Source organism: Bubalus kerabau, chromosome 16 (genome assembly GCF_029407905.1).
Source record: "Bubalus kerabau isolate K-KA32 ecotype Philippines breed swamp buffalo chromosome 16, PCC_UOA_SB_1v2, whole genome shotgun sequence".
Taxonomy (NCBI): domain Eukaryota; kingdom Metazoa; phylum Chordata; class Mammalia; order Artiodactyla; family Bovidae; genus Bubalus; species Bubalus kerabau.
The window spans coordinates 18381501-18406846 of record NC_073639.1 but is presented as its reverse complement, the minus strand read 5'-3'; the positions used below and the strand labels follow the sequence as shown (position 1 = coordinate 18406846).

General features: G+C 42.3%; 1 protein-coding gene and 1 non-coding gene across 2 annotated transcripts in view; both read right to left on the bottom strand.

Annotated features, from left to right (window-relative positions):
* Positions 1-2236: 2236 nt before the first annotated feature.
* The window catches only part of LOC129630304 (FRAS1-related extracellular matrix protein 3-like), a gene marked incomplete at its 5' end in the record, with an annotated part of 104754 nt that continues 81644 nt past the window's right edge, over positions 2237-25346 (bottom strand). The window contains 4 exon segments of the mRNA XM_055550806.1: positions 2237-2384; positions 2386-2431; positions 6629-6778; positions 17894-18145. Of these exon segments, the coding sequence (XP_055406781.1) occupies positions 2237-2384; positions 2386-2431; positions 6629-6778; positions 17894-18145 (596 nt within the window).
* Positions 7718-7789, bottom strand: TRNAC-GCA (transfer RNA cysteine (anticodon GCA)). Its single transcript has one exon. It is a non-coding gene; the product is annotated as a tRNA-Cys (tRNA).

Sequence of the window (25346 nt, the reverse complement as noted above, 5' to 3'; positions counted from 1 at the left end):
TTAAAGTTACTGCGTATGTTTAGGCAGTCACTCCCTGAACACTGGTGAACCTTGACAGCAGAAGCAATCAGGTTAGCTTTCTGCTATCCTCACCACGTGTACCTCTCTCTGAAGCCACTTTTCTGCTTGTGTCTAAGGTATCACCCAGTGCTGCAAGTTTCACGTGGAAAAAGGTATCACCCTGAATCTGATGTATTTTGAAAGCAAAGAACATGGTCATCTTTGTACTTGCAGTGATCGACTAAAACCTTCACATGGGAGCTTGTTAGAAATGCAGACTCTTAAGGCCTCATGTCAGACCTGCTGCACTAGAATCTGCACTTTAATAAGATGCTCAAAGGTGACTCATGCACAGGAAATTTTGAAAAGGACTGCTTTAAACGCATTTTACCAAAGCAAAATAATGAAACCTAATAGTATCTTCAAATTAACATGAAGATTAACATACAGCAACAGGGTAACATTTTTTGGGTGAGGAAGATCAATATTATTTCAGAGTGTGCTAAGTCGCTTCAGTCATGTCCGACTCTGCAACCCTCTGAACTGTAGATTGCCAGGCTCCTCTGTCTATGGAATTCTCTAGGCGTGAATACTGGAGTGGGTTGCCATGCCCTTCTTCAGGGGATCTTCCTGACCCAGGGATAGAACCCGCATCTTAATGTGTCTTGCAGTGGCAGTGGGTTCCTTACCACTAGCACCACCTGGGAAACCCAAAAATGCTTTTATGTTGAATTTTGGATCTGCAGATAATTTTAGAAGAGATTTTTCTGGTGAGTTGTCATGTACTAGCATCATAATCATTGCCTCTCATTTATTTTGGAACCGTTGTGTGGTTGGAGGAACAGCCAGTGGCAACACCTGGGAGCTTGTTAAAATTACAGATGCTCGGGTCGTCCTCCAGTTTACTGAACTGAAATCTGGTGGGAAGGTTTTGCATTTCTGTCTCAAGCCCTCCCAGTGATGCTTAGGAAGTTGGAGATGCACCAAGTTACTACATTTGTTGCTTTCCCTTTCCTTTACGTGGAACAAATGTTACATAACTTTGGATTGTGACTTGCTTGTTTCTACTCAACTTTGTAAATCCAGTTATGAAACTAAAAGGCAGCATGCTGAATGTGTGGGTCATTAAATGAATGATAGCTGAGTCATCTCATTTTTACAGTGAAGATGAGATGTTCCTTGGTAGAGCCATAAACACCTCTCCTTATAGGGATGATGTGATGGATTGACAGTGGTCAACTGGCCTCGGTGACAGAATGATTTTGGTTGATTATGTCATCTTTCACAGAAGGGACCATTTTTTTACATGGAAAGTTATTCTCAGCACATTTTCCCTGTGTATTGTCACTTTGGAGACATGATTGATCTGGTTTGAAGTCAGAAACATGTCCCTGTCTTGATGCACAGACAACAGTAGCTCCTTCTAGGGAAGGTCAAGGTCAGTTGGGAGAGAAGACCTTTCACACTGCAGCACAGAGTGTGCACTGACTTCTGAGCGTCGCCAACACTACAAGTGGAGCTCCTGTCTGGTTGCTGTTCAGGCAGCTTACAGATAGGTCATTTTTCTCATCTGTAGCATCAGCCTTAGGTCTGAGTAGAAGGGAGGCCAGTAACATGAGGCAGCTCAAGAGCAGGAGCCTAGATGCACCCTGCAAACGGACATGGTGCTGCCTGAAGGATCCAAACCTCCAGTTTCCATTCCTGTTTGCTAATGAGCTGCGCCACCTGGGAACCAGTCTGGAGGGGAAGTCTGGCTTTTTTAGAATGGCTCAGGGTGATATGTTGAGTACAAGTGCCCTTGTTTTTATCAGCTCCTGTACCTGGAGAGAGAGTCAGGAACGAGTGCTAAGGGCACTCTTAGCACTATAACCTGAAAAGCTGGAAGAGAATGAAGGCATCACTGTAGCTGAAATGTGCTTCTTGTCCAGCATCAATGGACAAAGAAAGGTTGAGCCTTTTGTTCTTAACTGTTGATTTAATTGACGACAATGGGTTTCACTGCCCTTGGTGACAAAGTAAAAGAAAAAAGGAAAAAACAGAGCACAGTGTAATAATCCTTTGTAGGCTTATTCTTCCTCTGTATTTTGATACAGTTGCATACACTACACTTGTGCATATCACCAGAATGTATGTAACACCAGTGACAGTACAATACCATTGATACCCCAGGGTTGTAGTGAGCTGGAAACCGTTGTTAGGAGAGCTGTTTTGGCTGCTTCCTCTCCTTTAAAGTCTTTCAACCAAAAGGAGGACAAGCACTCTGCTTACAGTCAGTGACCGTGTCATTGATGAAAATGGTTTTATTGGGCTCTCCAAGCGCTGCACCCAGCGGCATCTGAAGAAGTAATTCAAACCGCTCTGAACCCTCAAAGATGGGCTGTCCCTGGAGCGAAGTTCAGTTTTTGGCTGACGCCAATGTAATCTAATCCAGCTAGTGGGAAAGAAAAAGCCAAGAGTAAGATGCAGGAGTCACTGCTCAAAGTTTTCCTTCAGAGAAAGATGGCTGGTCCTTAGCATTTTCCTATGTATATGGCACCTTCAAACTCATATTTTTTGGCTTGATCCTCAGGGGAAACTTCCACGTTCTACAAAATGCATGACCACCACACATCCGTCCACGTGCGATCCCCACCAATGCTCTCCATCAGCTTCCAAGCACTTCCACAAAAAATCCCACCGATACACCGATATGTGAACAATTAAGACCACGATTGTGACTTTCATTTTGACCAGGTTTCACTCATTCACCTTTCCCAGACATCTAGTTTAACCTTACAATATTCTGCTCAGTTTTACTGGGCCATGAAGTTCCTGCCATTTTCTCAATGTAATCATTTTGTGAGCTGGCTTACCTCATTGTATCACTTCTTTGCTATTTATTTAAAAAGTCATCCAATGTCATGACAAATTATAATCAAGGAGAATAGAACAAGAAACCCTGAGTAATGTATGTAAATAAATGGAAGAATAGAATATTTACATTGTCTCAAATTATCTCCCCATAAAAGACTTCTTGGGGGCTACCCTCGTGGCTCAGATAAGAATCTGCCTGCAATGTGGGAGACCTGGGTTTGATCCCTGGGTTGGGAAGATCCCCTGGAGAAGGGAATGGCAACCCACTCCAGAATTCTTGCCCAGAGAATTACATGGACAGAAGAGCCTGGCAGGTCATGGGGCTGCAAAGAATTTGATGCGACTGAGCAACTAACACAAAAAGACTTCTTGATTACAAAGGAAGAAAAGTAACTTCACAGTAAAGAAACCTGGCACATACCACCTTAACCAAGTGATCAAAGTTAATATCACCAACAGCGGGATAAATTGCAATTGTGTCCCATTGGCTAGAAGGCAGCAAAAAGGCAGTACCATTTCTGTGATATTCCTTCTGAAGATGCAGAGCCTGAATCTAATTATGAGGAAAATCAGACAAGCCCAACCTGGTAGGTATTTTACAAAACTGATTTGTAATATTTCTTTGAAATTTTTATTTTATATTGGAGTATAGTATAGTTGTGTCCAACTCTGTGACCCCATGGACAGAGGAGCCGGGTGGCTTACAGCAGCCCACCCAACTCCTGTCCATGGGATTCTCCAGGCAAGACGACTGGAGTGGTTGCCATTTCTTTCTCCAGGGGATCTTCCTGACCCAAGGATTGAACCCAGCTCTCCTACAATGCAAGCAGACTCCTTACCGTCTGAGCTCCCAGGGAAGCCCCATAGTTGATTGACAATGCTGTGTTTCAGGTGCACAGCAGGACATTTCAGTTACACATATATACATATCTATTTACTCTCAAAGTCTTTTCCCATTTAGGTTATTACAAGACTATTAAGTACAATTCTTTGTGCTATACAGGAGGTCCTTGTTGACTATCTATTTTTATATATAGTAGTGTCCATCTGTTAATCCCAAACTCCTAATTTATCCCTCCCCCTGGTTTATAATCTTGAAAAATATAAAAGTCATAAAAGTCAAAGAAAGCCAAGAAACTGTGCAGATGGTATACAAAACCAAACGACATAGTACAAAATAGAATGTGATTTTGAACTGAACTTTTTTGCTTTTAAGAATGATTTGGGGGACAGCTGGTAGAATTTGAATGAGGTCTGCAGATGAGAGTAGTCATGTATCAGTACCCTGATTTCAAGTTTGTATTGTGGGTACACAGGAGAATGTCTCTATAGGAGTTGGCCTCCACATTTTTGAAGAGATGGTTCCAGATTTATTGGCAACCTGCTCTCAATGGACAATGTGTGTGTGTGTGTGTGTTTTTTACTGTACCTATTACTTTTCTGTAAGTTTGAGATAATTACATTATGAAAAAAACAAGATGATGGTGAAAAAGCACCAAGGCAGGAGAGTAAAGGAAAGGGGATTTGGGATCTTATGGGTTTGAGTTCACATGTTAATTCTGCTGTTTACTTGTATAAACTATTTCATTGTTTGAGTCTCAATTTCTTTAACATCAAAAGGGAGAAGATTATTGCTATTTTCCAAAGTTGTTGTGAAGATTAGAAATAATACAGCAAGGATGCTAGCACAGAGTCTGTCCAATAGCAAGCATTCAGTACATAGAAATTATAATTTTATGTCATAAATAATGATGATATACATATGGGTACATCATTATTATTGTTAATTCTCCAACCTGAGCAGATGTCAAGTATTTTCTAGACTCTAGAGATCATCAAGTCTAAACTGTTACCTCTGCATAGCTCCTGTTCAAACCCATGAGTCATGACCTCAAGCATAGATCACTTCTATCTGTCCATCCCTCCCTGAGGGCTAGCAAAGGGTCATTACTGGTATGAAAAGGAATTCACCTAAAAATTTTTTAATTTTTTTCCTAACCATAGAAAGAGTCCAAGGAGCCAACTGGTCTATTCACTTTTGGTTTCACAAATATATAGAGTGTGAGAAAGAGCCTGGCCTGAAAATTAAGCAAAGAAGGAGGGAAGAAAGAAAATCCAAAAAAAATAAAAGCTAAGCAAGAAACAACAGAAGAACTCAACAGAGGAGCACCAGTGGTGCCACGCACAATATGATGGGATATATTCACTGACGTGTTAGAGTATGGGATTCTCCCCAGAGCAGCTGTCTTCAGTTCCCTTAACTGTCTCTTGGGCACATGTTGAGCCCGGGTGCACATTTTCATAGACACATTTTCTCTGCACTTCCTGTCAGTGCCTGTAGGTGTTTAGATTGCTGAGTTGTATTTGCAAGATTTGTGCTTTTATTTAGTTTTTATCTTAACAGATCCTCAAGTGTCTTGGACTTGTATGATACTAATCCTGAATTATGCTGCCTGTCACATCCCAGGAGATTAAGGTCCCTGTTAGCAATGAAAAAAATGTGGGTTTCAATGCAGATGGAAATTTCCCTGTCTCTTCCTGAATCCTACTGTGTTTTTTTTTTTTTTTTTTCCTTTGTTTATTTGTTTTGGTTGGTAAAGCAGCTGACAGCTTCAACACAGAGAAAGTGATGTTCAGAACCATTTAACTATACTGCCAGCCAGGCTTTGCTTGTCCACATCAAGAAAGGCAAAGGGGAGTGGGGTGTGAGAACATGCTTCTTGAAGCCAAGGAAAATGCTGGAGAGTCAGAAGTGACAGCCTCCTAACCTCCTGGGGGGCCAATAGGTGCCTGGGTTCTCCCAGGAGCTGGTATACCTGCTCAGTCATCTCGGAATGACATAGTGTTTATGAGCAGCTTCTAGTCTTTACAAATATTCTTTTTTAAATTAATTATTTTGCGCTGTGCTGGCCCTTGTTATTCCGCGCAAGCATTCTCTAGTTGCAGGGAATGGGCTCCTTGCTGTGTGGCTCCTCTCGCCAGGGAGCATAGGCTCCAGGGCAGGTGGGCTCAGTAGTCGTGGTGCACGGGCTTAGCTGCCCTGCGGTGTGTGCAGTCTCCCCGGCCCAGAGATGGAACCCATGTCCCCTGCCTTGGCAGGTGGATTCTTATCTGCTGGGTCACCAGGGAAGTCCTACAAAAATTCCTTTTTAAAAATTGATTTATTTTTAATTGGAGCGTAATTGCTTCACCATATTGTGTTTTATGCCAATACATCAACATGGATATCCTTATGTCCCCTCCCTCTTGAGTCTGTCTCCACTTCCCACCCCATTCTACCTACCCCTCTAGGTTGTCACAGTGAATATTCTTAACTTCGGAAGGTTAATTTGGACCCAAGCAAGTAGTTAATGGGACTTCCCTGGTGGCTCAGACAGTAAAGCATCTGCCTACAATGCAAGAGACCCAGGTTCAATCCCTGGGTAGGGAAGATCTCCTGGAGAAGGAAATGGCAACCCACTCTAGTACGTGTGCTGGAAAATCCCATACACAGAGGAGCCTGGTAGGCTACAGTCCATGGAGTCGCAAAGAGTCGGACACAACTGAGCGACTTCACTTTCCTAAGTAGTTAATGAACGAATCAACAAGTCATATAAGGCTGCTACTCGAATATTCTGTTTCTTGCATAAACAGCAGAAGTCATTCTATAAGGCCAGGGAGGAGAAAATTTAAATCAGAGCCTCTCCACAAAGACTTGGCATGGTACACTTGAACAGACTAGACCTCACCCTATACGAATGTCAGGATGGACACATTTTAAAAATAGGCTGCTCACCTTCTGCTGAGGCCGGCTCTGTTCTCTTGGAGCGCACGGTGACAGAGGACGCTTGGGAAAGGTCCGTGCCTGTCCTCCAGACGCAAACCTCCACGGAGCCAGCACTTTCATCAACGTGATATTCAGCATCTCCAAAGTGCAGGGCAGGCTCTGGGGAGACATGAAGGGACAAATTAAGAATGTTGCTGCCTCCCAGGACCCTTGTCTCCTCTGGCCCCGCAGGAGCCTGGGCGTTTGTCACAATCACCAGACTTGACAGGTCCCACGGGCTCGAGAGGAAACAGGCAACACACACAAACGACCACGTCAAGGAGGAGTCTCATGCCATGATGGCTTAGAAAATCAGTATTTTATTCATTTTCCTCCTTTAAGAGAGATCTGTCGTGCAAAGAAGTTTCCCAGTTGGGCAAAACTGGTCAACTAGCTATAAATCCAGCAAGCCAGCTATCGTTAGGGAAAAGATGGTGGGGAACTAGGGAGGCTTTTTTTTTTTTTTTTACTTTACAATATTGTATTGGTTTTGCCATACATCAACAGGCATCCGCCACGGGTGTATACGTGTTCCCCATCCTGAACCCCCACCCACCTCCATCCTCATACCATCCCTCTGGGTCATCCCAGTGCATCAGCCCCAAGCATCCTGTATCCTGCATCGGATGGACTGCAATTCATTTCTTATATGATATTATACATATTTTAATGCCATTCTCCCAAATCATCCCCCCCTCCCCCCACCCAGAGTCCAAAAGACTAGGGAGAAGGGCCCTTCATGTTGAGGCACAGTCCAGCCAGGGGTCTGAACTCGGGGTCTGCTGCTGCACCTTATCCCATAAGTTTGTCACAAAGACAAATTCTATTCCTGAACTGCTACCCCCAGAGGCAAAAAGAGGGGTCCCCTAGAATAGAAGGCTGAGGGCGGCCAGGGTGGGCATCAGACTCTGAGAGCAGGTGAAAGTGGACGTGTTAGTTGCTGAGTCATGGCCAGCTCTGTGCAACCTCATGGTCTGTGGCCCACCAGGCTCCTCTGTCCGTGGGAATTCTCCAGGCAAGAATCCTGGAGTGGGTTGCTATTTCCTTCTCCAGGGCATCTTCCCCACCCAGGGATCGAACCTAGGTCTCCTGCATTGCAGGCAGACGCTTTACCATCTGAGCCACCAAGGAAGCCCGAAGAGAGGAATACATCTAAAGGGGGGAAAAGTTTGACAAGTCAAGACTTGGCCAAGCAGACATACTCATCCACTTCCAGTTCTCTCAGTTCTAAAAAGCAGCCTATGAACTTAACTGACTCTTCAAAGCTTATACAAGTTTCAGCTGTTACACTTGACATGATAAAGGTCAGAAACGGATGCTTTTTCTCAGACTGTGACATTCAGAGGCAAAAAGATATCCATACCAGGCAGCAGCTTCACCACAGGGGCATGACCGCTGAGCTGGTAAATGGAAAATCGACACGACAGAGACAAAACCTTGGCAAGCACGATTCAACACAGAAGCATATCAGAATGGAATTTGGATTTTGGAAGGTAGAAACCCAATGTAATAAGCAGATTTGCCTAGGATGCGTTTTAGCAGATCTTTTCGTGCTGCAGAGAGTTTTACCAAACGTTTGACGGCAGTGTGCCAGAGCTCTCATAATCTGACTAGTGTCCGTTCTTTCTGGAGTCTTCACGTACCATTCCTGACCCTCTGCCCTGTGAGCCTGTTACACAAAACAGCTCTCCAGGCAGCCAGCACAGCACGCGGTCAGGGCCTCCGTCTTCACTGGTGATGTCCTTGGAGCTGAAACTCCCTTCTCAACATGTTAATTTCACACACTCCTTTTGAAAGACTTTGACTGAGTAACCTGCTCTGGGAGGTCATGTGTGTATGCATGCTAAGTTGCTTAGTCGTGTCCGACTCTTTGCAATCCTATGGACTGTGTAGCCTGCCAGGCTCCTCGATGTATGGAATTCTGCAGGCATGAATACTGGATTGGGTTGCCATGCTCTCTTCCTGACCCAGGGATTGAACCCGTGTCTCTTATGTCTCCTGTGTTGGCCATCAGGTTCTTTACCGCTAGTGTCCCCTGGGAAGCCCCTGGGAGGCCATATATGCCCTTAAGGGGGAAGTTGTTCCTTATCCCGTGCTCGCCTAACACTTTGCACAGCTCACTAATTGTACTGATGGGTCACTCTTGCTCTTTACAGGAAAGGGTGTGGGAGGTCATTCTCTCGTAAACATTTTTATTTCTTTTTTTGGCTGCACTGGGTCTTGGTTGTGGCAAGCAGAATCTTCAGTTGCTGCAGGTGGGATCTAGTTCCCTGACCAGGGGTGGAGACCAGACCCCCAGCATTGGAAACACGCCAAGTCTTAGCCACTTAGACCAGTGAAGTCCCCATCCTCTCTTTTTGACTCAGAAGTTTCACTCCACCCCTCCATTGTTGCTGGCTGATGTTTCGGATACCTCTAAGCTTGGACAGGAAACAGGGTGAACAAGAGAAGCAGACAAGATCTTGATGGGTTTTATCATGGTGACCGCACTCTTGGGTCTTAGAAGATTGGAAGCGAGCAGATTCTGCTTCTCATGGGCACTTTGGTGTGTTCTTTGGAGATCTCTCATTCCCATGGTACTTCTCATCTGCCATCCGCTTGTTAAGGATGTGTGCGTGCTAAGGCCCTTCAGTCTGCATCCCTATCCTGGCTGATCATTAATCCTTCCTCATTAATTAGCATTTGGCAGTGCTTCTGTGGGGATTGTTCATCCCTCTAGATGGCGCTATTGGACAAGCCTAAGACGGGTCCATTCTGGATCTCTTATGCGAGTATGGCTCACATCTGGTCCAGGACAAGCCTGCATCCTTTGCTTGATACACCCTAGGGATACTGCCTCATCCTAATGCACTCCCTCTTGTTTGATCATCTATCAGAGCAGCTAATCAGCATATCTCCTACACTGAGGTTTTCCAGATAGAGCCAGTTTCCTCCACACTGTAGGTGACACACTTTACCCTTATCGTGGTCTCGTGCTTTAGCACCTCTTTACAGAGTTAAAACGTTAAAGCCGCCATTCTTACACACTGTTCTGTGTTATCAGAGCCTTACCAATGCCTCAAGACCAGCGACCACATTCCACATCCCCTTAGAAACAGTTTGGTTGGTGTGTTATATTCAAGAATTTGTCGAGTAGCTAATTTTAATTCACTTCTGATATACTTTGAACTTACTACAAATTATATTTTTTTAAAGTTGAGACTAACGGATCTGCTTATTTAGCAGAGAATTTACTCTGTGTGGTATTAGGGAAGGGAGAAAGGTAAGAAAGATAAAAAAAAATTGAGTTATGTCACTGTTCAGAAAAAAAGTGTAAGAATCAAGCCTCTCTGAATACTTTAAAATACAGGATGTAACAGGAGGACAGCGTCACTTAGAAGAAAAATCACGAAATTCTTCCGAGATGCTCTGTATACTGAGATTTGTTCAAATGGAGGAAAGAGATTTGTTCAAATAGAGGAAAGAGATGCTCTGTGCAGCCCAGTGGTATCTCTAAGTAGTTGTCACTCAAGGTCTGTTTAAAAATCTGAGAGGCTGGCAATGCTTCTTATGGGTGGGCAGTTATGAGAGTAGAGTGTTTTGACCACTTATGTTAAATGGATTCTACAGCCATAGCTGTGCTTTTCTCTCCTTTAAAAGAAAATGCCCTTTAAATGGAAATAAGAAAAAGAAATACGACAAAGTGGAAAGGGAAACTTCCGAGAGAGATATGACCATCATTTAAAAGTGAGTTCACTGTGCAGATTCAGAGAAATTTCATACCAAGGTCCAAAGAGGACTTACAGGTGAAGGCACAGACGCGCTGTTGTTAAACTTTGCCAAACCACCCTGAACAGGAGAGAGGCCAAGAGACGGAAGACTGGGAGATGTTTTCTCAGTTACCTCGGAAGACAAAATAGATTCTGGAAACAAGAGGGTAAGCTTAATCACTAGAAAAACTCTGGAACAGTTCATTTCAACAGTTTCTGGATCTTTAGAAAAGTGAGAGGTACTGCCAATGAGTCAGTATCGGTTTTTTTAACATCTGGTTTCATGAAGTTAAGTTTAATGTTTTTTAGTTCAGCTAAACAGACATCTTTTGAGCATCCTCTATGTGTTCTAACTATGGGGCAGCCACTCTGATGCCCATCAGCTAACCCTGAGTGCACTGACAAAAGAAGGGACCACCTCAAGGCTCAGAAGGAGGAGTCTTGGAAGACAATAACTGTGCTAGACTCAAAGAATGAACGAGAATTGACCCACGAGAATAGTGGGAAGAATGTTCCTAACAGAGTGGCTCATATGAAAAAGAAAGGCCCAGAAGCATGACAAAGCCTTGTGTTTGGGAAGGAATAAAAGAGGGCATTTCTTGGAAACGTTTAAGGTGAGAGTAGATGAATGAGGGGATGAGTTTTGAGAGGAAGGGAGAAATCAGAGCCTACAGAAACTTGGATCCACTTTAAGTAGATAGGACTTCACTTTCTAGACTCTCCTTAGAATATAGGGGCCAATTTTTTAAAAAAAAATTTTTAATTTATTCATTTTAATTGGAGGCTAATTACTTTACAATATTGTATTGGTTTTGCCATACATTGACATGACCCCGCCGCGGGTGTACATGTGTTCCCCATCCTGAACCCTCCCACCTCCCTCCCCATCCCATCACTCTGGGTCATCCCAGTGCGCCAGCCCCGAGTACCCTGTATCATGCATCGAACCTGGACTGGCGATTCGTTTCACATATGATAATATACATGTTTCAATGCCATTCCCCCAAATCATCCCACCCTCGCCGTCTCCCACAGAGTCCAAAAGACTGTTCTATCCACCAGTGTCTCTTTTGCTGTCTCGCATACAGGGTTATCATTACCATCTTTCTAAATTCCATATATATGCGTTCAGTTCAGTTCAGTTCAGCTCAGTCGCTCAGTCGTGTCAGACTCTTTGTGACCCCATATATGTGTTAGTATACTGTATTGGTGTTTTTCTTTCTGGCTTACTTCACTCTGTATAATAGGCTCCAGTTTCATCCACCTCATTAGAACTGATTCAAATGTATTCTTTTTAATGGCTGAGTAATACTCCATTGTGTATATGTACCACAGCTTTCTTATCCATTCATCTGCTGATGGACATCTAGGTTGCTTCCATGTCCTGGCTATTATAAACAGTGCTGCGATGAACATTGGGGTACACGTGTCTCTTTCCCTTCTGGTTTCCTCGGTGTGTATGCCCAGCAGTGGGATTGCTGGGTCATAAGGCAGTTCTATTTCCAGTTTTTTAAGGAATCTCCATACTGTTCTCCATAGTGGCTGTACTAGTTTGCATTCCCACCAACAGTGTAAGAGGGTTCCCTTTTCTCCACACCCTCTCCAGCATTTATTACTTGTAGACTTTTGGATCGCAGCCATTCTGACTGGCGTGAAATGGTACCTCATTGTGGTTTTGATTTGCATTTCTCTGATGTTGAGCATTTTTTCATGTGTTTGTTAGCCATCTGTATGTCTTCTTTGGAGAAATGTCTGTTTAGTTCTTTGGCCCATTTTTTGATTGGATTGTTTATTTTTCTGGAATTGGGCTGCAAGAGTTGCTTGTATATTTTTGAGATTAATTCTTTGTCAGTTGCTTCATTTGCTATTATTTTCTCCCATTCTGCAGGCTGTCTTTTCACCTTGCTTATAATTTCCTTTGTTGTGCAGAAGCTTTTAATTTTAATTAGGTCCCATTTGTTTATTTTTGCTTTTATTTCCAATATTCTGGGAGGTGGGTCATAGAGGATCCTGCTGTGATGTATGTTGGAGAGTGTTTTGCCTATGTTCTCCTCTAGGAGTTTTATAGTTTCTGGTCTTACGTTTAGATCTATAGTCCATTTTGAATTTATTTTGAGAAAGAAGAATGGAACTGGAGGAATCAACCTGCCTGACTTCAGGTTCTACTATAAAGCCACAGTCATCAAGACAGTATGGTACTGGCACAAAGACAGAAATATAGATCAATGGAACAAAATAGAAAGCCCAGAGATAAATCCACTCACCTATGGACACTTTATCTTTGACAAAGGAGGCAAGAATATACAGTGGAGAAAGACAATCTCTTTAACAAGTGGTGCTGGGAAAACTGGTCAACCACTTGTAAAAGAATGAAACTAGAACACTTTCTAACACCATACACAAAAATATAGGGGCCAGTTTTAAGTAGTGGAAAGGTGGTTGGTTTTTTTGTTTGTTTTCTGTACATCTATACAACTTCGGTTTGGGCCACAGATTTAAGGAAGAGCTAGGGCTACTGATTAGGAAGCTATTGCAATTATCCAGGTGAGACATGAGAATGGTTTGAAATGTTCACTGGTGTATATACCAGTAATGGAGTGGGACATGATGATGGAGTGGGAGAGATGGATGTAGTCAGTGTCCTGAGCAGCATCCAGTGATTGGATGTAGGTAGCTTCTAGGATGCCCTGCCAGAGTGGGGATCGGATCTTCATAAACTCAGTCGGGAAGATAGGAGAGGAAACAGTCTTGGCTAGGGGTGGAAAGGCGTTAATGTGTGAATCCGGAGTTCGAGAATCAAGTCAGGGCTGGAGATTTAGGAGTCGCTAGTGTACAAGTTCCTGGAGAAGTACTATTGCCTGGAAAATCCCATGGATGGAGGAGCCTGGTAGGTTGCAGTCCATGGGGTCGCTAAGAGTCGGACATGACTGAGCGACTTCACTCTCTCTCGCTTTTCACTTTCCTGCACTGGAGAAGGAAATGGCAACCCACTCCAGTGTTCTTGCCTGGAGAATCCCAGGGACGGGGGAGCCTCGTGGGCTGCTGTCTATGGGGTCGCACAGAGTCGGACACGACTGAAGCGACTTAGCAGCAGTAGCAGCAGCAGCAGTGTACAAGTTGTGGACAATCCTGTATTATTTTAGAGGGTATGATCATCCAATGTGAATGAGTAAAGAGAATGGTTGTAGAGGTGTCAGCCACGAGGGAGACTGTCAGAGGGGAAGAAACTAAAAAAAAAAAGAGACCGAGAAAGAGTGATGGAGAGAAGAGTGGATCCAGGAAAATCGAGAGAGTAGAAAAACTTGAGAAATATAAGTGACCACAGTGCAGCAAGTATATGCAGAAAGATGTGTGCAAGCCAATAGTGATAATCAGTGGCACAAAAACCAAAATACACTTATTAAACTTTAAACTATGTCAAGTGAACTATAATGCCTAAGTTTAAAAATAAGAACCGAAATAAATTTTTTTCTGCATTTAAAACCTTTAACTACTGTATTATAATATGACTAACCTTCTAAAGCATAGTGGTATTCTTCCTTCCGAACAGTTTTCTGGTTTTTACAGTACAGCAATGTGTCTTTCAAGTTTTAAAAACATTTTGTGTTGAAGTGTATCTTGGCCCATAGCAATAGTATTCAGCACATTGAAAAAAAAATTGGATGTCATTTCACCAAAATAACACTTTTTTTTGGTGCAAGTTTTCCTTACAGCATTTTCTTAAATCTGTCATTATTCTGTTAAATGCCTATTACTGACAAAGACACTAATCTAGCTGGTGATCTTTACAGGCAAATTTAAACTTTTTTTTTTGTACTGGGGTAGAGCCAATTAACAATGTTGTGATAGTTTCAGGTGGAGAGCAAAGGAACTCAGCCATATATATACACGTATCTATTCTTCGCCAAACTCCCCTCCCATACAGACAAATTTTATGCATGTTATACAAATCTTATTACCTCAGGACAAAACTAAGAACCATCTGAAATTGGACATCAATTCTTTTTTTGTGGCAGATACAAGAATTTTCAAATTGCATGTTAAAAGTGCAGTGTCTTCAGCAGATAGGTAGAGACCTGCTATAACGTATTTACACACAGAACAGACACATTGTGCTGATTAACCAGGGCCTTTAGTTTCATCTTGACCTTGTTAAGTGCAAGTAGAAGCTAAGGTCTTCAGTAGGTGAATGCACAGGAAGCGCACTAGGCATTAGCTCAGTGAGCATTTACTGGCCATATTCTGTGGCCTCTGTCTGCATGGAGTTGGCATATCATGATTTTCCTGTCAGTGCGGGGCCAGGGGCTTGAGTTGTTAGATTGTCTCTGCTCCTGTGCAATTTCTCTGCTTAGCATCACCCCACAGTATTTGCCTTTACAAATACATTCCTGCAGGTGACCCATTTGATGAGGGGATAGTTGACCTCTATTTAAGGAAGCTAAACATTTCCCAGAGTCTAGCTAAATAGAATAAAAACATTTCATCCCAGTTCTAACTCTTGAGCTGCTTGGCTATATCTTTATGTTGCTAGATATCATGTCATCACTTGGCCTAAAGGAAAACAAGCTTTTGCTATAAGATATGGACTTAATACTTCTGAATAAAGGCAGCATTACTGGTATTTAACATGTGCTCAGACTGGAGAAGGCAATGGCACCCCATTCCAGTACTCTTGCCTGGAAAATCCCATGGGGGAGGGGCCTGGTAGGCTGCAGTCCATGGGGTCGCTAGGAGTCCGACATGACTGAGCGACTTCACTTTCAGTTTTCACTTTCATGAATTGGAGAAGGAAATGGCATCCCACTCCAGTGTTCTTGCCTGGAGAATCCCAGGGACGGGGGAACCTGGTGGGCTGCCGTCTATGGGGTTGCACAGAGTCGGACATGACTGAAGCGACTTAGCAGCAGCAGCAGCAGCAGCAGACTGGCCTACTAGACACAAATGCTAACCCTGGAAAATGAGTGTGGACTTTTCCCAATTTCTTTCAAGTAGTCGGTTTTGTAGGACACATGTTTTCATTCCTGGCTGAAAGGGCAATGGAGCTACTTCCTGAGATGTGATCGAATTTAATCAATGTTTTTGCTTAAACGCTGAATTAGGGGACTTGTCATTTCACAAAAGTAGTCCAAACGATTAGCATCATGTAGTAGGTGTGCTAGTAATCACTGTGGTTGTTTCCTCAAGGCCAAAATATAATGGCACCATTCAAAGGAACCATTGGTATCATGAATGGCAGAATTTGTTCTTGGTAGACAGTCCCTGATATCTCTTTGGTTTCACAGAGAATATAATAGAAATTCTAAATTTCTACTGAGTATACTGAAAATTGAGTATACTGAGCAATATTCCGTTGTATGTATACACACACCACATCTTTATCCACTCATCTGCTGATGGACGTTTAGGTTGCTTCCATGTCTTGGCTCCTGTAAACAGTGCTGCAGTCAACCCTGGGAAGCATGTATCTTTTTGAATTACAATTTTCTCCAGATACACAGCCAGAAGTAGGAATGCGGGATCATACGACAACTGTGTTTTTGATTTCTTAAGGGACCTCCATACTGTTCTTCGCAGTGGCTACACCAATTTACATTCCCACCAACAGCATAGGAGGGCTTCTTTTTCTCCACACCCTCTCCAGCATTTATTAGATGTAGGCTTTTTGATGATGGTCGTTCTGACTGGAGTGAGGTGATGTCTCACTGTAGTTTTGGCTTGCCATTTCTAAAAGTTAGTGATGTTGAGCATTTTTTCATGTGTTTATTGGCCATCTGTATGTCTTCTTTGGAGAAATGTCTATTTAGATCTGCTTATTTTTTGATGGAGTTGTTAGCATTTTTTATATTGAACTGTCATATGCATTATTTAAGAAAAACGATAGTTATCTTAATTCTAAGGGGGCAATTTTTGAAAAGAAATTACACAATGAAGAATGCATAGACATCAGAAGTGAAGTGAAGTCGCTCAGTCGTGTCCAACTCTTTGTGACCCCATGGACTGTAGCCCACCAGGCTCCTTGGTCCATGGGATTTTCCAGGCATGAATACTGGAGTGGGTTGCCATTTCCTTCTCCAGGGGATATTCCTGACCCAGGGATCGAACCCAGGTCTCCTGCATTGTAGGCAGATGCTTTACCATCTGAGCTACCAGGGAAGCCCTGGTATAGACATCAGAGTCTATACTTATTCTTATCTCATGAGACTTGTGAAAATATATTTGGGAACTGAACTTAGTCCCTGGCAATTTTTTTTTTTAGGTAGAGCAAAATTGGCCTTTCACAGCATTCTGAGATCTTGTCCACAGGATGTATTATCAACAAACAAAATTTAGGGGACCAAACAAACAAAAACCAAACCAACTTTAATCTCACTCATGTTTTCCTTTGTCCTAGAACAATAGGATCCCTTAGACTGTAGCCCTCCAGGCTCTGCTGTCTGTGGGATTTCCAGGCAAAAATATTGTAGTGGGATGCCATTTCCTTTTCCAGGGGATCTTCCTGACCCTGGGATCAAAGCTGGGTCTCCTGCTTGCAGGCAGATTCTTTACCATCTGAGCCACCAGGGAAGCCCCAGAATGATATAATACATGATAAATTTTCATCCCCAACTAAAGAGCACATACACTCTTCAACCTCTGCTCCACCTGGTTTATCTCTTGACATGACTCTCAGTTTCATGGAAGCTCTGCACTGTATCTATGCATTTACACAAATTTGGGGTCTGTGATAGCCGCCCAGTCTGATCCTATCTAGATCTGAACACAGCAACTCACAGCCACTCAAATCCTGACAGAGGTATATTTGAGAGATGACGTGGTCAATCTAATTTGAGACTCATAATAAAATAGTCAGATGCTGTCCTTGTCTTTATCAATATTTTCTCTTAAAAGTGCCTCTTGTAGAAAGAGCAATTACTAAGAAAGTAATACCGGGCTTGGTATTGGGAGTCAGGGGTTGGGAGGGGTTGGTTTCGAGGAGTGAAGAGCATCCTATTCTTGTCTGGCTCTGTGCTTTAGCTGGGACTAGAGCCAAACTCCCAGCCGGGTAGAGCTAGGAAAAGAGATCTGCATGCCTACACATGGGAGCTTCACGGCACCCTTGTACCACTTGTAGACCCATGTTCCTATTGTTGGGAGGGAGGCTCCTTGGACTGCTAAGATGAGTGTCCTGTGGGGCAGTCCTGGTTGAGTGATCAGACATTTAAGCTAGGTCCTCTTCTTGGCTTCCTTAAGTCTTAGGTCACTTCCTTGGGATGTGCTTTTTAAAAATAATTTAACACACTCACACACAAATATTTAATCTTTCTGCATCGATGCATTGTCCTCAGTATTGGTGATAACTATCTGAAAAGCCACTCAGAGATGTTAGAGAAGGAGCAACATCAACAATTCCTTTCATAGGTCATTTAAGCTTATCTTTCAACTGTTTAGTGAAAGGATGAGAAGAAAGCAGCTATTACCAAGAGTGGAAAACAGGAAATAGGCTTACCATCATCACGGTCAGCCAGAATAATCACCTTGGCGGTGGGGGATTTGGCCCCCAGTTGCCCTCCCTTTGGCAGGCTCAGTGAAATGCTGAAGGATTCCTCCTTTTCATAAAGAGAGTCATTGATGATCAGGACTTGGCAGGTGTTCTCAGTCTCATTCTTGTCAAAGTGGAGGCTGCTGGTGTGGTCTTTTGGACGTGAGATGTAGTCAGAGAAAGATAACCCTGCAGAAGAAAGGGTGCCTATGGCAGAACCTATGGAAACAGGAGATAGAACACAGAAAGTAAGAAGAAACAATTCTAAACAGGAAACCTGTTCCCCATGGGGTCTTCAAACTATTTTTAGATAATAGAGAATGAGAATTGTTGCTGTTTGACTCGTGTTCGCCTGTAGCCCGCCAGACTCCTTCGTCCATGGAATTCTCTAGGTCAGAATACTGGGTATTCTTGGGGTAGCCATTCCTTTCTCCAGGGGGTCTTCCTGGCCCATGGATTGAATCCAGGACCCCTGCATTGCACGCAGATTCTTTATTGTCTGAGCCACCAGGAAGTGGCATTTTTAAAATAACAGCTCTCTGAATTATAAGGCACACTTGTCTCTTACAGTCACGAATATTAATATGGTAATTAGAAGACTTTTAAAACAGACCCGGGTATTCTGGCATGATTCACAGCTAGTGGTCTTTGAACTACTGTTGCTGTTCAGCTGCTCAGTCATGTCCGACTCTTTGCGACCCTATGGACGGCAGCACGCCAGGCTTCCCTGTCCTTCACCATCTCCCGGGGTTTTGCTCAAACTCATGTCCATTGAGTCGGTGATCCCATCCAACCATCTCATCCTTTGAAACTCCTTTCTCTTCCTGCCCTCAGTCTTTCCCAGCATCAGAATCTTTGAAAAGGGTATATACTGAAAAAGTTTTGTTTAGATTAGGGACTAAATAAACTGAAGGGTCATAGGGTGGTTTAGCTTAATTTGTTCATATTATAGACTGGAAGACTGAAGTACAGATAAATTATGACCAGAGAATCTATACCGTGACAATGTATGGATTTGCTCCCGCCCCTGCCCGTCCCATGGCAGCTGTAAGTTGTCATTCACGTTCAGTCTCTAAGTTGTATCTGACTTTGCAACTCCATGAACTGTAGCACGCCAGGCTTCCCTGTCCTTCACTCTCTCCCTGAGTTTGCTCAAACTCTTATTCATTGAGTCAGTGATGCCATCCAACCATCTCACACCCTGTTGCCTCCCTCGTCTCTTGCTCTCAATTTTTCCCAGCATCAGGATCGTTTCCAGTGAGTCGCATCTCAGTAATCTGACTCTCACGCCCTAGATAGAGTTCTTTGTGTGATACTAAAATATAGCTACAGAATTACTTGTTATTTTATAAAGAATACGAGATGGACTGAATTTCAGTTTAGAGACAGTGCATTTAAAATTTTAATTATAGTAATTTACACATGTCAAGATTCCCTAATTTAAATGCACTATTTGATGAGTTTTAACAAATACATATAATCATGCACCCATTACCACAAGCATAGTATAGAATATTTTTTATCCACCAACACATGTACCCCAGGTAATCCATCTTCTTCCTTGTCTCCAAGCCCTGGAAACCACTCATCCATTCTCTTGTCACTATAGATTTATTTGCTTTATGAGAATTCCATGTAAATAAAATCACGCAGTTTTTAGTCTTTTGCATCTGATTTGTTTCATTTAGCATAATGCATTTAAGATTCATCAATGTGTCAGGATTTTGTTCCTTCTTACTCTTGAATAGGGTTCTCCATTGTGTGGTTACATCACAATTTGTTTTTCCATTTACCAGTTGATAATTTAGGTTGTTCCCAGTTTTTAAGTTATTCTGAATGCTGCTGCCATGGATATTCAAATTCAGGTCTTTGAGTCAGTATGTCATTTTTATTTCTCTTGAGTAAATACTTAGGAGTGGGGTTTCTGGGATCTAGTGCATTATTTTCCTTGTGATAAAATAAATATAACCTAAATGTACCATCTTAACTATTTTTAAGTGTATCTGTTCATGTTATTGAAAAAATCTTCATATCTTTTTTCATCTTACAAAAAAACTGAAAATATGTACCCATTAAACACCTTGCCACTGCCTCCTGCCCCCATCTCTGGCATTCACCTTTCTACTTTTTGTCTCTATGAATTTGTGTACTCCGGGTACTTCAGTTAAGTGGAATCTTACACTACTAGTCTTTTTTTTACTGGCTTATTTCACTTAGCATAATGTCCTCAAGTTTCATCTATGTTGCAAGAATCTTCCTTCTTTCTTCAGTTCAGTTCAGTCGCTCAGTCATGTCCAACTCTTTGCGACCCCAGGACTGCACATATGAATCACAGAACGCCACACATATGAATCGCAGCACGCCAGGCCTCCCTGTCCATCACCAACTCCTGGAGTTCACCCAGACTCACGTCCATCAAGTCAGTGATGCCATCTAGCCATCTCATCCTCTGTTGTCCCCTTCTCCTCCTGCCCCCAAGCCCTCCCAGCATCAGAGTCTTTTCCAAGGAGTCAACTCTTCGCATGAGGTGGCCAAAGTACTGGAGCTTCAGCTTCAGCATCATTCTCATCAAGAGGCTTTTGAGTTCCTCTTCACTTTCTGCCATAAGGGTGGTGTCATCTCCATATCTGAGGTTATTGATATTTCTCCCAGCAATCTTGATTCCAGCTTGTGTTTCTTCCAGCCCAGCGTTTCTCATGATGTACTCTGCATATAAGTTAAATAAGCAGGGTGACAATATACAGCCTTGACGTACTCCTTTTCCTATTTGGAACCAGTCTGTTGTTCCATGTCCAGTTCTAACTGTTGCTTCCTGACCTGCATACAGATTTCTCAAAAGGCAGGTCAGGTGGTCTGGTATTCCCATCTCTTTCAGAATTTTCCACAGTTTATTGTGATCCACACAGTCAAAGGCTTTGGCATAGTCAATAAAGCAGAAATATATGTTTTTCTTAAGGGTTGAACAATGTTTCATTGCATGGATATATCACATTTTGTTTATCCATTCATCCAGTCATAGATACTTGGGTGGTTTCATCTCTTGGTTATTATGAATAATGTTGCTACAAACACAGGTGTGCAAATATATTGAGACCTTGCTTTTAATTTTTCTGGATATATACCTGGTTGTATAGGTATATTTATTGGGTTTCCCTGGTGGCTCAGCTGGTAAAGAATCCACCTGAAGCATGGGAGACCAGGTTCAATCCCTGGTTTGGGAAGATCCCCTGGAGAAGGGAATAGATATTCTCTCCAGTATTCTGGCCTGGAGAACTCCATGGACTGTATAGTATAGTCCATGGGGTTGCAAAGAGTAGGACATGACTGGGCAATTTTCACTCACCTAGATGTAGGATTGTTGGACCATGAAAGTGAAAGTTGCTCAGTCGTGTCCGACTCTTTGGGACCTCATGGATTATACAGTCCATGGATTCTCCAGACCAGAATACTGGAGTGGGTAGCCTTTCCCTTCTCCAGGGGATCTTCCCAGCCCATGGATCAAACCCCAGTCTCCTGCATTGCAGGTGGATTTCTTTACCAGCTGAGCCACAAGGGAAGCCCAGGAATACTTGAGTGGGTAGCCTATCCCTTCTCCAGCAGATCTTCCTGACCCAGGAATCGAACTGGGGTCTCCTGCATTGAAGGCAGATTCTTTACCAACTGAGCTATCAGGGAAGCCATATGGTAGGTCCATTTTTAATTTTTCGAGGCCTCTTTGTAGTGTTTTCCATAGCAATTAGATACCATGTCACAATCCCACCAACAGTGCAATTTAATGCCTTTTTTTTTTTTTTTTTTTGGTGTTAAAAACATAGTAACACACAAGTATGGCACTAAAAGAGTAAAGAGTAGTCACAGTAATTGAAATGATTTAGACAGAACAGTTTTAGGAGACAAAGACTGTTTAAAATAACTCCATAGGGTCTTCCTTGGTGGTCCGCGGTTAAGACTCCATGCTTCTACTGCAGCAGGCAGAGTTCTGAATTTTGGCTGGGAAATTAAGATCTCACATACTGTGTGTGGGGAGGGGGTGAGTGGGGGAGACTCTGACTCCAGAATATACAGTGAACTCCTACAATCCAATATCAAAACTGGAAACACCCATTTAAGAAAAAAAAATAACTCAATATATCAAATAAGCGATTTTTGTAAAGCACAGTTATTTCCCATCACACTTCTTAACAAGAAGCGACGGGGATATGACAGTGAGCTTCTAGATGGGACATTCTAGGCCCTTCAAGGGTCTGTCTTGCTTATAGCTAAGGTAAATGCATATATGCATGCTGGCACCAATATCCACCTTCTTCTTGCTAATATGAATCAACACAAGTACAAGTTGACATCTATGAGTGTGCACTACACATATAAATATAGCTTGTTAAAAAATAAAAATTGTTTTCAAATTGACTTCAGAGGACTTGCTCAGAAGGGCACTGACTCACAAAGTGTCTCAAGATGATTTTTCAATGCAACAAGTTTTAGAATTAATAGGAAACAACAAATTAACTGGTTTGTCATTCCAGGAACCTAGAAAAAGTTAGAGCTGGAAAAATCAATGAGGGCAAAACATATTGGCTAGGGCAGAGAGAGAAACTGTTAGAAATGGACGGCTTACAAGGGGGATTATCACTTGGTGAGGAAATCAGCCAACTTCCAGGGCCAGCCTGTGCTTTGAAATTTTATTCCTCTATGACATTTCCACCCTGCTCAGTCTGGGGAAATCTACTCATGAAAGAGCTCTTGAAACTCAAGTAAAGATGGAGAAGTTGGTTCTTAGGATGTCAGAGGCAAGAGCTATCAAGTACTAGAGACAGGCAGTTCCCAAGTCAATAAGAAAGTAAGTAGCTGGCAATCTAGAAAGCCCATAGGAAGTGATGAGAAACTCTGTCAAGGAGACTTTTTATGTTCCAAGGTATACACACCGAAAGGAAAAAAGTCATAAATTCTTATAACAATCTGATTAAGTAACAAGCATTAGTTGATACGTTTTTTAAGAGCCTGAAATTTAATATACATTGGAGAATATACTTTTTTATTTTCCCCTAGTCATCTAGAATGCAGAATAAGAAGGTAAGAAAGGCAGTGTAAAAACAAACAAAAAAAAATCCCTGTCAGAAACCACACATTCAGCCATTCTGAATAAATATTAAAAGCAGATACACACTAGACTTGCAGAGTAAGTACCCAATATTATCTTTATAAATCTTTATTACATATATTTCCCAATATATTTCACCTAATGAATAGTTGAATATTGATTTATCACAATTCATGAAACAAAAATGACTGATATTTTTCCCCTTCCTATTTAATTTTCTTTCAGCTGACAGCTTGGCTGGTTGAAGTACAAATGCATTTAAGTAGGTAGATTTCTGGGTTAAATAATAAGACTGAACTATAACTCTTATTGAAAATCATTTGACTCGTGGAATTCTGCTAAAACAGCAAAACAATCCATACAAGCTTTTAACAATGAGACTTGGTGGGGGGAAAAAGATAGTTTAATTACGTCTCATGTAATCAAAATATTCAGTTTGCCTAAATGGCCCCTTCTCCCTAGGATTCTGGAAATTTTACTTTGGGAAACCATTTGATCAGTTATATGGAACAGTCAAGAACATGGAATACTGGTATTTATTTTAGTTATAAAAGAAGGCTCTATTTTATTGATAGCAAGTTAAGAATCCCCAAGAGTTAGAGGAGAAAGTTTTGTTTCCAAAACATCAAATGTAACTTGAGATACACACTGAGGTCTCTCGCTATGATCTGGACAAAACCCTCCAAGGAGCACTGATGTGTCATTTCCAGGTTGCTTTCATAAAGATACTTTAGCAGCTGGCTCTCAGTTTTAAGGGAAGCTTCCCAGGTGGCACTGGTGGCAAAGAATCCACCTGGCAATGCAGGACATGCAGGAGACATGGGTTCGGTCCCTGGGTCAGGAAGATCCCCTGGAGGAGGAAATGGCAACCCACTCCAGTATTCTTGCCTGGAGAATCCCATGGACAGGGAAGCCTGGTGGGCTACAGTCTGAAGGGTCCTAAAGAGTTGGACATGACTGAGCGACTAAGCATGCAGGGTATTTTATCAATGAAGAAACTGAGGCAGAGAACATCCCAGTGTCTTGTCCAGGAGTCAAAGCTTCATCTTCTGATTAGAGCATTTTTTAACTTCCCCACTTTGTCTTATTATATTACTTGATTATACCTTCTTGATTATACATGATACATTCTTTAAGCATACAAATTTCCTTTAATATGTATTTTTAATAGGGCAGTGAGACAAGAAATCACCTTTCTTTAAAAGCACAGCATCTAATTCCTGATTAAATCAGACAGTGTTGGAACCCCACTGGCACAGTTCATTTCATGCCTAGAAAAGTCCATGACTCGGGGGAGATGAGGGACAGGGTTGGAGCAGCATGGGACTTCTGTCTAGAGGAGTCTTTGAGACTTCTGTTCCCAGCAATTTGGCTTGCTAGGTATTCTTAGATGCTCTCTCAATACAAAATATTTAGAAGAACTAATTATTCCACCTTTTCTGTGCTCATAGGAAGTAAGAGAAATCATCAAGGGGCAAAACAAAACAAAAACAATACCCTAAAACCACCGAGCCCTAACCCCTCGATAGCTAGAGAAGCAAATCCCACTCTAGCTGGAATTCAGAGTCGGTACTGAAGGGAGACTGGGCTGTGGCCCATCAGGGAGCTGAGCCTGAAACTCTGGGATCTGGTTCGGGATGCAGGGGAGCAGGAGTGTTTCTGGGTCAGCATTGTTCTCAGATGCCAGAAGAAGCATTGCAAATCCTCCTTGGAGAAAAAGTTCTTCAAGGAAAGTCCCCAGGTCTTTCACAGATTCAGATCAAATCATGTGAGAAATATCTTAAATGCATAGAAAAGATAGTTCATTACAAAGATGACTTTTAGACTAAGAGCAGACTTCTTGACAAGACAATGGAAGCTGGAAGACAATGGAATATACTTCAAAGTGCTTTGAGATAGTAACTGTCAATCTAGAATTTCAAGACTGAGGTTGAAATAAAGACATGTTTTGATATGCAAGAGCATTTACCCTCAGTAGACCTAGAGTCAAGGAGCTTTAAAATCATCCAAAGAACTCCTCTGAGATGCAAGGTATAACTTCTATAACTTAACATACACAACTATGACCAAATAAATAAGCAGATTTTTTTTTTAAAGGAAAGAATAAAGAAAGTCTTTTGCTGAATGTGCATGGAAACTGCTTTTCACCTCCTTCTTAACTTTACCCAGAGAAACAGCCAATCAGAGAAGTGGGGTGACACATGACTGTGGCTGACCACACCATCCCTTTCAACTGGATAAAGTTGATTATTGAAAAGCCTCAGCATGTTTGACTTGGGGTTGACCAAAACCACAGGATGACTCAATACTGTTCCTGTTCTC